The following is a 13,075-nucleotide window of genomic DNA, read 5'->3' on the forward strand; positions in this document are numbered from 1 at the left end:
TTGCACTAATGAGTTCACCTGGGATCTAATCGCCTGAATTTCTCTTCCCTGGTTTCTGAACGGCTGTTGATCGGATTTGACTTTTGCAGGTGCTCTCGCGCCTTTTCGCGTGAACAGTGGATGGCACAAGACAGCTTCCAATGTGAACAGGGCCCCGAAGCCACATGGCCATACTCCCTTCACTGCAGAAGTGGGAAGGCAAGCCCAAACAGTAACTCGCGAAGCTCAAAACGATCACGTGGCAGAACTGGCACCTCGGGAGCGCCAATCTGGGGCTGCCCTGAGTCCAACAGGGAAGGTGGCCTGACCTTGCCTCCTTTTGCCGCTTTAAACTCCCCACAGCCCCGTCATACGACCTCCAACGTGGGTAACGCGCCCCCAGACAGACCGATACGACCTGGTGTCTAAAGATGGAGCACAACGTCCCCTTCAGATAGCAGCTGCGGGAAGTGCTCGGCCGGCACCCTCACGTCAGCAACGGGAGCCCCCGATGCAGAACTACGGGCGAAGGGAGAGCCTCGCGTGCGGCCAGTACCTCAGCACCCCAACCGGGAAAGCGCGCCCCCGAGGCAGGAGGGTGGCTGCGGTGGCTCACGTGGAGAGAAAGTGAATTCCCGCCTCAATCCCAGGCTCCCACCCCCGTCCCTGAGGGAGAGAACTTGCTATGCGGATATAGACTCGAGAGATACCGAGTCTGACTGGTAAAAGCAGCACTGCCCTGAACGGCTGAGACCGCACCCGGACTGCCGTGGAGCGCCGTTCCCTAGTCCACGAACACCCAGATCCGGACGTGGCCGCACAGTTGCAACCGGGTGCAGAAAGCCTCAGTCCCATTGTTCGGGATACAACACCGGGTGGCCTCCCAAGCACTGCCTCCTGACATGGGACACTGGCAAGGCGCAGGGGCAGTTGGGTGAACGGCCGAGATGCTAGAGGAGACACACACGCACACAGCACCCAGCTCCTCCAAAGACTACCTGGGTGGCCCTAAAAAGGGCCTTTGGGATTGCCGCACGCTAAAGCCTGCAGCAGCGGCCTAACCTCCAAAGCCGTACAGGGTGCGTCCCTGTCGCTTCAGGGCGTACACCACGTCCATGGCAGTGACCGTCTTGCGCTTGGCGTGCTCCGTGTAGGTCACCGCGTCCCGGATGACGTTCTCCAGGAACACCTTCAGCACGCCCCGGGTCTCCTCGTAAATGAGGCCCGAGATGCGCTTCACTCCCCCACGCCGAGCAAGGCGACGGATGGCGGGCTTGGTGATGCCCTGGATATTGTCCCTCAGGACCTTGCGGTGACGCTTGGCGCCGCCTTTGCCCAAGCCTTTACCTCCCTTGCCTCTCCCGGACATGACTACCTACACCCGGCCACGCAAGCCTCGGTGTCACTGAGGCCAGCTCGGCCCCCTGATATACGAGACCATCGGACCGGATTGAAAACCGCAAGGCGCGCGGGCGGGAAGCGGTCGAAATGGTCCCCGCCCCTCCGCAGTTTCTCCTGTCTTTGCTCGCCTGTCCTGTCCCTTCCCCCACTCCCCACGCCGCCCTCTAGCGGACCCTGTCCACCCACAGTCAGATCCCAGGCGCGGCTTCCGGGCCCCGCAGCTGTTTTCCTCCCGTTCTCGCCCACTGGCCGCTCCCCCGACGCATTAATATTGCCCCTCCTGGGGGAAAAAGACCGGAAGCGCGAATGGAGGCCGGGGATGGGCAGGAGACGACAGAACCAGCTCTGGGTTTGAGTCCAACGAGAGGATCCCAAGCTCCGAACCTGGGCAACCCAGAAGGGCGAAAAAAGCAGTTTCCGTCCTCAGACCGAATGACAGTCGGAGGAGCCCATCTCCAGAGCAGCCGGCACCTGGTCGGGGTGGGGGCGAGGGGGAGCGGTAAGGGGAGGTCTCCACTTTCTTGGTATGGACATTCACATGTGGAAGACGAGAATGTGACCGCGTTTGGAAATGGGACTTTTAAAGTAGGCGGTTAAGTTACAGTGGGGTCATCGGGATGGGCCCTAACTCGACAAGAGCACAAGAGCGGTGTCTTCGTAAGAAGCGGGGATCGGGACAGAGACAACACAGAAGGACTACTGTGTGAGGACAGCGGGAAGGCAGCCACCCGCAAGCCTATTTCATAGGCGAAAGGCTCCAGGAACCATTTGGTCTCGCCTTTTCCTGATGCTCATTTTGTACTGTAAACCCCTGCTAGACTGGGTGCTTTTCTTGGTGGTCGATACAAAGGAAGTGCTTCCGATACCCAAGAAGCAATTAAATTGGCTCTCCTTCAACTTCCAAGATCACCTGGGGCTCCTCGGGGTGGGGGGAGATGGTGATCGGATTTCCCGAAGCCTTCTGGGGACTCCTCAGCTCCGTCACTCCTCACCTTCACGGGGACATTTGGGGACTGGTCTTGTCTCCACTCTGCCCTCTCATTGAGAGAAACTAAACCTGCCGACATGGTGATCTCTGACATCTATCCTCTACTAGAACTGTGATAAAATGAGTTTCTTTTGTTGAAGTCACCCAGGCTGCTGTGCTTTGTTACTGTGACGGCACCCCGTGCAAACACAGGCCCTCTTGATCTCTGCCCAGAGCCTCATTCCCTACCTGGACCATAATGCACCATGGGATCCTCAGGATCTGTACTTTGTGAGTTACAAGCAGAAGCAGCTCAGGGCTGGGCAGGGCCGGCACCTTCACACCAGCATCTCACCCATTGACATTTGTTTACAAAGGTGCTGCCTGAAATTCTCAAGAGTGCGTGACATTCTCAGAGCATGAGAGCCATCAGTGGCTGAGCTTGTGCAGTTTCAGGTCAGGGCCCTTCCTCCTCAGGGCCATACTCCCTGATACCAAATTGGATTTAAAAGAGAAAACTAAAAATGCCAAAGATATCCAAGACCTCCCTGGGGCCCTGAGATTTGACATCGGCCTGTGCAAATGCTGACACCGCTAAGCCAGTTCAGGGGTCCCCCCGCTTAGTGGAAGTGGCTATGTCCTGCCTTTGCCCTTCTCATCTGTTCTTCCTGCCACAACAGTCGAAGGTCACAGGGTGCGGAAGGGGAGTGGTGAAAGAAGGCAGAGAAGCAGAAGCATCGGGGAGCCTAGGGCCCGGTCCCTCGCTACTGTGGGACAGTGGAGGCCCTCCCTGGTTGGTCTTTCCTTGTTTGCTGTCAAAGGTGAGACCCTTAAGGGTAGGGCCTTACCTGCATCATTGATCTCTCTTCCAGGGCCTTGACCATGGGACCGCGGAAAGGTCCTCTACTCTACTCGGCTTCACTGGGCCACACGCAGAGCCCAGGAAATAACAGGCGATGCAAAGGGGTGTTTGCATACTCACTTTCTGAGGAACTGTGGCCTATCGGATCCAACATCTCTGACCCCTCAGAGGGTCAGGCCTGGGCAGGACACTGCTGCCTTAACCTGTCAGCAGCCATTTCTTGGGGAGTTGCAACAGAATCTGTTTCCCAATCAAACCGGTGTCAGCCGAAACACCATGCCAAGTTGATTTTGTTAGCAGGACCTGGAGCCCAAGCCAAGAGCACGAGCGAGGATCGCACCGGCGAGCATCCCCAAAGCAGTGCACCTCCCCCAGCAGGAAGGACTGCAGCGCTTAAGCCGGTGGTCGGCTGGCATCACGGCAAGCCCGGGGCAGTTTTCGGGGCGATCCCCCAGCAAGCAGACACGGGCACGGCCCGACATACATCGCAAGGACGGAAAATAGAGGAGGAGCTCCGCCTTGACTGGAGATTGTCATCGGCCGGGTACAAGGAGAAAAGTTCCCGCTGAGGTCACTGGAGGGGAACTTCAGGCAGATTCAACCAGGTAATCAGGCAGCTTCCACAGGTCTCAGGTGGTTTCTGGCAGTTCCCTAATCTTTACCTTCTGGCCCTGAAGAAAAACACCCCAGGTAACCATTTGTCACAGTTCCCGAAACCAAGCAAGAAGAGTCAGTAGTGAAGTAATTGCCTAGGCGCTCGCTCTCCAACTTTTTAACCCTTCTGTACGGCCTAGGTAGACTACAACATCTGGTTCTCACTTGAGAGTATATTCTGGGAAGATTATAAGGAATTCTCCAGTTCCTTCAGGGATTCTCAAATTGCCACAGGCATATTACCGCTAAAAAGGTGACAGCTTGACACCTTTTTGGTAACAGGACAAAGCTGACATGTTTGCCACTATCTTGTGAAGGCCCAACTTCCTAGGCCTAATAGGAAACTTTTGGAATGCCTTCGAAAGTAGGGCTAAGTAGTACGTAATCTTGTTTTTATGTCAGTATCAAAATGTAATTGTTTCAGGTACGTAAGTAATTTCCCGCTTTCAGGAAAGTCTTAAAGAAAAGAAAATCAAGCGAAGAGCAACATCCATTCATTTAAAAAGTCCAATCATGTCCAGCCTGGTTCTAGGAAAAGTCAGCCATGGGATTGGTATTGTTAATTGGACTTTGGGTTCTTTAATAAGAGTTGATGGTGGCCTCAGCTGAGGCAGTGGCTAGGTGTAAAAGTAGATGAAGTAATTGATTTGAGGTCATGGTAGAAGGTAAATTTGACAAGATTTGGTGATGTAGGCACTTGGAGAATGCAAGAGGAGAGGGAGCTTTTCCTTGACCTGAGGAGTTCCAGGAGATTGCAAAAAATTGCACTAAGGTGGAGAATTCAGGGGGGAATTGCTTTTGGAACCAATTACATGCACAAATGCCCTTCTGACATTGAAGTTGAGATTCCTGTTATCCATGTAGAAGGCCGCATTCACCAGGAGCTAGGGGTATTAATATATTCAGCAAAGGAGCTCAGCGGGAGATACTCAGGAGAAGCCCTCAGCACATACTTAAGAAGTCAGGGAATTTGCTGAAATCTACCCAGAGGTCAGGGAGAAGAAAAGAAGGCTGAGGCAAGAACCCTGGGCAAGCACTCATTGGGCCAATAGATCAAGAGAACATCAAGAAACAGGATAGCTGGAGAGAGCTAAGTACCACCAGGAAAGACAATATGTCCAAAAGAGGCAAGGTTTGTATCAACAGGACCATATTATGCACTGACATTCAGAAATGTTGTTCTTTTCTTTAATTTTGAAAGTACATTTATTAAAGCTAGGGAGAGTAAAACAAGGAAGGGCCTGGGATAGGAGAAGCAACAGGAGAGAGCCTAGGTGGGGCTGCTCTGGCCCTGTAGAAACATTGCAAGAAAGCTTTGATCCAAGGAGGGGCTGCCATCAGCTCACTGGAAAGTCAGAGAAAAGGGGGCCTTGGAGACAGGTTCAGGGGGTTAGCCCAGTACAAGATGCCTCTGCCCATTTCTCCCCTGGTTGAAAGTCTCATTGGGATTCTCAGCGTTTAGGAGAAAGAAAATTCGCTCAAAAAGGAGATTTAAGTGGGCATGCCCAAAGGAGAGTGCGTGCACATTCAGAAATATTGATAACAACTTGTTAACAATTCAAGGTTCATGGACCTCCGTTTCTAAAAGCCAATATTCAAAACGTCAGGGTTTGGAGTAAGGAAAGGTTTATTGACCAAGAAGGCAGCAGCTCAAGAAGATGGGGGCCTTAAAGCTTCCACAAATTCATCTTAGGACGGCCCAGAATTCAGGCTTCTTTTATGTCAAGCAAAGGGAGAAAGGTGGAGCAAGAGGTATGTGACATCTAGGCACCAACGGGGATCTAAAGAAGAATGCGAAATTTCAAAAAAATCTCTTTGTTCCTGGTCCAGTGATTGCTGCTGATCTGAGTCCCATCTTGAGGCTCCTGCAAATCTTTGCCAAGAAGCTCAAGTCTCAAGCAGAATTCTTCTATGTAGCAGGAGCTGTTTGCCTGAAGGCCATGGTGGAAAGGCAGGCTAGAGTTAAAATGGGGTCAGAGAGAGTGAGCATTTCACCCTATAATACTTATGTTCATTAAACTCAGTCACTTCTAACTAGACTTTGTATTTCATCTATCTTTGAATCACCATGACAACCCTGTAAGGCAGGCAGGCATTTATCACTCTCATTTTACAGACTAGGAAGCTTGGAGTAATTTGCCAAAGCTCCCATAGCTAATGAGCCCAAGGGCCAGAGATTCTGACCAAAGTGCTGGGACTCCAAAGTTCATATTCTTAAGCAGAAAACACCAAGCAAAGAGCCCATACTGGAAGCTAACAGGGGAAGTGACAGGAAGTTCATAACGCACAGGGTTGAGGGCCTTATTGCTTCACTGGAATCTTCTCTACCTGCTTACCCACTCCCCTCCTGACTCCACTCCCATCAAGTGGAGAAAACCTCCCCACAAGCCAGAGCTAAGCTTGTCACTCCTCTACAGGATTTACAATTTCTATGCCCTCCACCCCACAGCCTTCAGAATAAAACTTATGCCCATGCGTCATAGTACGGAGAAGCAGAGACTAAGTGCAATGCCACAGACTTGAGTTCAAATCCTGGCTCTGCCTCTTACTACCTCCACAACTTTGGCAAGATGCTTAATCTCACCTGTAAAATGCAGACAACGGGCTCTGCCTGGTGATAGTGTTTGGAGATATATAAAGAAACAATTCTCACAAAATGGCAGGCATAGTGTCTGATCCAGAACAAACAATGGAGAAGTTTTATTATATAGTTAGCTATTCAAGCCCTGGCTGGTATAGTCCAGTGGACTGAGTGTCGGCCTGCAAACCAGAGTCGACAGTTCAATTCCCAGTCAGGGCACATGCCTGAGTTGTGGGCCAGGTCCCCACTAGGGGGTGCTGGAGAGGCAACCACACACTGATTTTTCTCTCCTTCCCTCCCTCCCTCCCTTCCCTTCTCTAAAAATAAATTTTTTTAAAAATTTAATTAGCTATTCAGAACAAATAAGACAAAATTATAAAGGTAGACCTCCTTATAATTCCTAAATTATAAATCTTCCCTGGTTTTTAATTAGATGTTTGTCAGCTATTCCTCCAGCTGCACAAGTTTGTTGTTCTGGGCTGCCCAATGTCTGAAATTCCCAACTACTCCCATGACTTGGCAAAACCCTCTCCTCTTTCCAGTTAAATTCCCCTAGTGTGCCGGCCCATTGTTTAGTCTGCAGAGCTCAGCCTGTCAAGCTTCCTCGTGTGCCCTACCACCTCCACCCCTGCTGCTCCTTCCCAGACCAACAGATGGCGTTTTTCTCCGGTTCTAACAAGCATGCACTCTGTTTTAGCGGTTCCTCCAGGATTAATTTATCTTTACAGTTCCCCCCTAGATTCTGAGTTCCTTCAGGGTGGGCTGTTAGTCCTCTTCATCTCTGTAGGTCAGCATCATCTGTAAGTGCCTAGGTGGTCAGGATAGGCTGAGGGACCCCGAAACCCTGGCCTCTGAATTCTCACTCAAAAGGACACATACTAGACTTCTTACGGTTTCTCCTGTTTCCCTGAGCTTGCTGTCTTTCACACTCCTTCAGGCCTTTGCCCATGTCACCCACTGCCTGGAACATTCTTTCTTCCCAGCCTCTTTAGATCTCATCCTAAAAGTCCCTTCCTCAGGAACGCCTTTATTATCAGCGCCAATGTTAAGTCACACTCTCTCCCATCATAACACTTGGTCACACTTTATTATAGTCACTGGCGTAATATCCATCTTCAAGTCTAGCCACTAAAAGTCCAAGAAGGCAGAAGTCACACCATTCTGTTTACCCTTGTATCCTCACTGCCCAGTAGATTGCCCGGTACCTACCAGATACTCAGTGATTACTGAATACAAGAATAACACAATGATATACCTACAATGCTTAGGAGTCAGTGAAGAAGCATGGTCCTAGAGAGACTTTCGTATAGAACTTAGTAGGTAATAAATATTTACCAAATTAGTAGATACGTATTAATGAATGGTTAAACCTAGTCTGCCTAGTCACAGGGACAATCTCCCCATTAAGAGTCAGTTCCCGAAACCTAAGCAGAGCTGCCCCTCAGGCTTGCTTCCTTTGCCAGATTCGTTAGCCACAATAAGAGCTCTATAGTCCCCTTCCTAAAGGAGCGGAGCTCCCCAGACAACATTTTGAAACCCTATGGTATAAGCATTTTGGGTATAAAGTTTACATTTTTCTTTTCCTTTTTTTCTTATGAAGGCCGAACTGAGGCAGTGAGGCAGGCCGCTGGTGGCTTGTGAGCAGATGGGTCGGGTCTATGCTTTAGATGACTCTGGCAGCAGGATGGAATGGGTTAGAGCAGTGATTTTTCAACCTTTTTCATCTTATAACACACACAAAATGGATTTTTTGCAGATCTGACCCGAAAATAGGTATAATTTTGACTCATTCACAACAGACAGTTGGCTGTTGTCCTTTTTTTATTTGACAATCTAAGAGAAAAGAGGTCAGTGCTCCTGACTAAATAATCAGGTACTGCATGTTTTAAAAGTTCTTGGGGCACACCAGTTGAAAATCACTGAATTAAAGAAGTTTTGAGTCTAGGAAAACAGACATGAGACCCTACCACCTTCTCCCAGTAGAATAGATTAGAATAAATATTTCTGTATGTGTTTAATCCCCCATCTGGATTCCTTCCCAACTGAGGGCCGAGGTTTATCATGTTCATCTCTGGAACAACCATGACACGGTTGGAGAGCATTAAAAAGTGGAGGAAGGACTGGAAACACCCCAACTATTCCTGAACAAGTGAATGGATTAACAATTGTAGCATAGCCACACAATGGAATACTATTCAACAATAAAAACAAATGAACTCATACATGCAACAATATGAATGACTCTCGAAATAATTATGCTGAGTGAAAGAAGCCACGAATGATACATGCTGTATGATTCCATTTACACGAAATTCTAAAAAATGCAAACTATCTATAATTAGATAAAGCAAACCAGTGTTTGCCAGAGGACAGGGGTGGGAGCAAAGGAGGACATTGGTGAAGGGGGCAGGTGGGAGGAATTATGATAGAACCCTAGGAAACTCTGGGGCAGGGGCGACGGATATGTTCATTATTTTGATTGCAGTGATGTTTTCATAGCCAGATATCTGTCAAAGCTTAGCAAATTATACTTTAAACATGTTTATTGAATGCCAATTATACGTCAGTAGGAAGTTGCTGTTTTGAAGTAGAGGTGGGTATGGTAGAGAATGAGTTATGAAGTGTCATTTGAGCTGGAAGATACAGCCTTGGCTTGGACGAAACCTCTGGCCAAGCTAGGAAGAGGCAGTTCAGTCCAGACCAGGGAAAGAACAAACAGGTTTAGGAGAAGATGGATACACCATTTTAACTAGAGCAGAAAAATTTAAAAAAGGAAGAAGCAGATTGTTGCAGGCCTTGAATATCAAGCTCTTTCAAAGAGTGCGTTGAATTGCGGTTCCATGACTTATGCCCCAAACGATCCTGGACAAAGTATTTAACTTCTCTCCAAGACTCATCTCCTTTATACATAATGTAAGGATGATAATACTGGAACTGTCTTAAGTGGTGGCTGTAAAGATTAAATCAGGCAATGCCTGTAAACCACTTGGCAGAAGACCAGGTACATAGGTGCTCTAAAAAGGACACAGAACCCCAAAATAAAAAAATAATAATAATTAATAATAATAACTTAAAAATAGGTACTCAATAAGTATAAGCAACTATTATAACAATTATTGTTATTAACCCCAACATCAGCAAATGTTTACAAATGTTTGAGCAAGAGAAAGAAGTGCTCAGAGAGGTTCCTCAGGAGGATTTATCTCACCATTACTAATTCCCTCCCCTCCGCAGTTAAAATACGGAGCTCTGTCACTTCTACCCTCTTCCTCACTCTGTAACTTTCTTCCTAGTAAACACCATGCCCAGGGGGAGCCCATAATCAGCAATTAAGGTTCTCTAATGTTAGTGAAGGGATTCCAGCTGATGAGCCCGACCACAGCGGGACAAACTAAACTGAGTTGAGCTATGGCCTCTGGGGTGGAGAACCAGATGCCCCCAATCCCATCCTCAAGGCCACCACCACCACCACTATAGATACATATTCAGGGTGTATCCTGAAGAGGAAAGGTGACATTTCTTTTGATTTTAATTTTAAACCATAGATATTCACTGCCCCCACCACCACCACCAACACAACCCAGAGAGAGACCCAGGTTTTCAGAGTTACCTTACTTTCTCAAGGCTCTTAAACACTTAACTAGGAGTTTACTCTCTGTAGAGTTTCTGAGGAGAAGCCTCTCTATGCCTCAGTCTCCTCATCTATAAAATGGTAGATAATAATGGTAACTACTTCATGAGGCTCTTGTGAGGATTAAATGAGTCAATATGTGTAAAGACTTTAGAACATTGGCTGGCACACAGTAAGTGCTCTGTGTGTGTTAGCTAAAATCTCAGCCCTGGCTGGTGTAGCTCAGTGGATTGAGTGCTGTCCTGCAAACCAAAGGGTTGCATATGGTTCAATTCCCACATGTCTGGGTTGCAGGCTGGGCCCGGGGGAGGGGGGGGGGCGGTGAGAGAGGCAACCACACACTAATGTTTCTCTCCCTCTCTCCCTCCCTTCCCCTCTCTCTCTCCCTTCCCCTCTCTCTAAAAGTAAATAAATAAATAAAATTTTAATTTAAAATTTTATAAGGACTTTTTTCTTCTATTTTGCTTATAGTGCTTATTTGTTGTCATGTATTTTTCAATTGCTTAACATTAACAAAGTCCTCATGACAAGCCTCAGTGCACCTCTCAGCTAGAAGTTGGCTGATGTCTTATAAATATTCATCCTCCAAGTCAGAGGCACCCAGCTTTTCCACAGACTCAGTAATGGTTCTTTACACTAACTTCATTTAGTTAGAAAATATACTGCAGATAAAATAATTTTAATGTATTTTTAAATATATTCTAGATAAAAGAATGTTACATTAACTGGTAACTTTATCCATAACATCACCATCTGCACACATTTGAAAACACACATACATGAGATACAACATTTATTAAGTCTATGAAAATGTCTGGTGTCCATTTGGATTCATGAAACCGCTGCAATAGACTCCAGGACCCCTTAGTCAAAAGCAGAGTTGAATAACTGATTAGATCATCAGTGTCTTTAGCAGCAAAATCAAGGCTTGGATGGAAAGATTCAACAAAATAAAACTAAAGTGCAGTTGCCATCACATCTGAGGATAAAATGGTGGACAATGTCAGGGGCATGACCAGTGCTAAGGGCTATTAACCTTGCCTGTCTCACAGGGTCTGCCTTACATGGTCTCCTGAGAAGCAAATGAGACTGGTAAATGTAAGTTAAAACCTCATCTCCGTGTGGAACAGAGTACTGGTTGGGGGTGGGGGGGGAGGGCGGTTCAGAAAAGGGAAAGTCTTTCCAGTGACCAGTGCTCTCAATATAATGGAAATCCAAAAGACACTGAATTGAGAACAGTAACAGAGAAGACCTACCATTGCCACCTCCTCTTTGGGGCAAAAAAAAAAAATCTTAATAAGGGCCTCCTCCCTACAGCTGTTGCCCTGAAGTAACCATGGAGACTTAGGGAAGGAGCTCCAAAAAATCTCCATTTTTATCCTGTTTTCACATACATCTAATGGAAATGAACCACACCCATCCATCCACGGAAGTGATTAAGGGGTGCAATAAGAAAATTCAACAAATACTAATAAGTGTTTAAGTGCCGGCTATGTGCCAGGCACTTAATAACGGTGACGATATAACGGAAACCCAGAGCAGCAGTCTCTGTTAAGGGATTGATAAAACTGTAACAAAATAGAAACTACAAAAAGAAAATAAACCGATCCGATTTCTGATGGCTACTAAGAGGAAGATAAAATCGTGAGGGACCAGGACAGGAAGGAAAGAGATGCCCAAATTCCTGAGTGGATGTCTTGGAAATCTAAGAGGTGACTTAAAGAGCCCGGATCTAAATTACTAGTACCTTGAAGTAGCTTGAGTCCAGAGCGTTCTAAGGAAATTACATGCAAAAATCATCCACACAAATGAAAAACAATAGGGACTTCAAAGCCCCAAAGTGAGCAGTGGAAACCAGCAGCTGTTAATTTCAGAACGGCCCGTGGTGTTGAACGTCATTGTAATCCAGAGAAAGGGTGGAACCCGGTAGCGCAGACCCCACCCTAAGTGCCCAGAATCGCTGGTGTCCCCAGAAAACCACACCGCAGCGCGTAACTACCGAGAGGCACCAAAGCAGCTATCCAGCTCTCCGGAAAATTCTTCAGGTTTGTGACGCAGAACCTGGGCTTAGTTGTGTGCTGGGGCCCTTCCTTAAGTGGATATTAAAATCATTTCGTCCTAAAATACCGATGAAACATACACAATACAGGCACCAAAACATTAGTTTAAGAACGGAGGATGGGATCAGGTTCTAACTTCTTACTGACTCATAGGAAAACAAAAGCACAGGAAAGGGTTAAATACGTGTCCTGGATTCAAAGCGCAAAGCCAATCATGCGCCAGGAACATAGTCAAGGATTTAAAAAAAAAAAAAAAAACTACGTGTACCGTATCCCGTGACCTTCAACTAGAATAACTTACTAGACGAGTAGGAAAATTAGTGCACAGCTCTTTGTGGTGATTAGGAGGGGTGGCTCTGAAAAGAGCCTTTAGAGTCAAGCAGCCAGCGACTCGTACGAGCGGCTCGTCCCGGTACTGAACTCATTTGGAGCTGGTATACTTGGTGACCGCCTTGGTGCCCTCGGACACAGCGTGCTTCGCCAGTTCCCCTGGCAACAGCAGGCGCACGGCAGTCTGGATCTCCCGGGATGTGATGGTGGAGCGCTTGTTGTAATGCGCCAGGCGCGACGCTTCGCCGGCGATGCGCTCGAAGATGTCGTTGACGAAGGAGTTCATGATGCCCATGGCCTTAGATGAGATGCCAGTGTCCGGGTGCACTTGCTTGAGGACCTTGTACACATAGATGGAATAGCTCTCTTTGCGACTGCGCTTCCGCTTTTTGCCATCCTTTTTCTGGGCTTTGGTAACCGCCTTTTTAGAACCCTTCTTGGGCGCAGGAGCGGATTTTGCAGGCTCCGGCATTGCAGAACACTACACGCGGGTTAGCTAAGGATAGAAGTAAGATGATAGGCGGGCCTGATCCTTTTATAACCACTGTATGCAAATTAGGGCTCCAGCAGTATTTCGTTTCCATTGGTCCATGTAGGAACCTTGCGTTTC

At 47.7% G+C, this 13,075-nt stretch overlaps 2 protein-coding genes across 2 annotated transcripts; both read right to left on the reverse strand.

Moving 5' to 3' along the window:
* Nucleotides 1-897: 897 nt before the first annotated feature.
* LOC128780132 (histone H4) lies at nucleotides 898-1,494 on the reverse strand. Its single transcript, XM_053917940.2, has one exon. It carries the CDS (start codon nucleotides 1,346-1,348, stop codon nucleotides 1,037-1,039), a length of 312 nt encoding a protein of 103 aa, XP_053773915.1. The 5' UTR covers nucleotides 1,349-1,494; the 3' UTR covers nucleotides 898-1,036.
* An 8,959-nt stretch (nucleotides 1,495-10,453) lies between these two features.
* On the reverse strand, nucleotides 10,454-12,958 carry LOC112313553 (histone H2B type 2-E). Its single transcript, XM_024570128.4, has one exon. It carries the CDS (start codon nucleotides 12,935-12,937, stop codon nucleotides 12,557-12,559), a length of 381 nt encoding a protein of 126 aa, XP_024425896.1. The 5' UTR covers nucleotides 12,938-12,958; the 3' UTR covers nucleotides 10,454-12,556.
* Nucleotides 12,959-13,075: the final 117 nt, after the last annotated feature.

The sequence above is a fragment of the Desmodus rotundus genome, unplaced genomic scaffold, assembly GCF_022682495.2.
Source record: "Desmodus rotundus isolate HL8 unplaced genomic scaffold, HLdesRot8A.1 manual_scaffold_525, whole genome shotgun sequence".
NCBI classification, from domain to species: domain Eukaryota; kingdom Metazoa; phylum Chordata; class Mammalia; order Chiroptera; family Phyllostomidae; genus Desmodus; species Desmodus rotundus.

Coding starts and splice junctions, on each gene's coding strand:
- LOC112313553 (XM_024570128.4), bottom strand. CDS start 12,937: ATGCCGGAGCCTGCAAAATCCGCTCCTGCGCCCAAGAAGGGTTCTAAA.
- LOC128780132 (XM_053917940.2), bottom strand. CDS start 1,348: ATGTCCGGGAGAGGCAAGGGAGGTAAAGGCTTGGGCAAAGGCGGCGCC.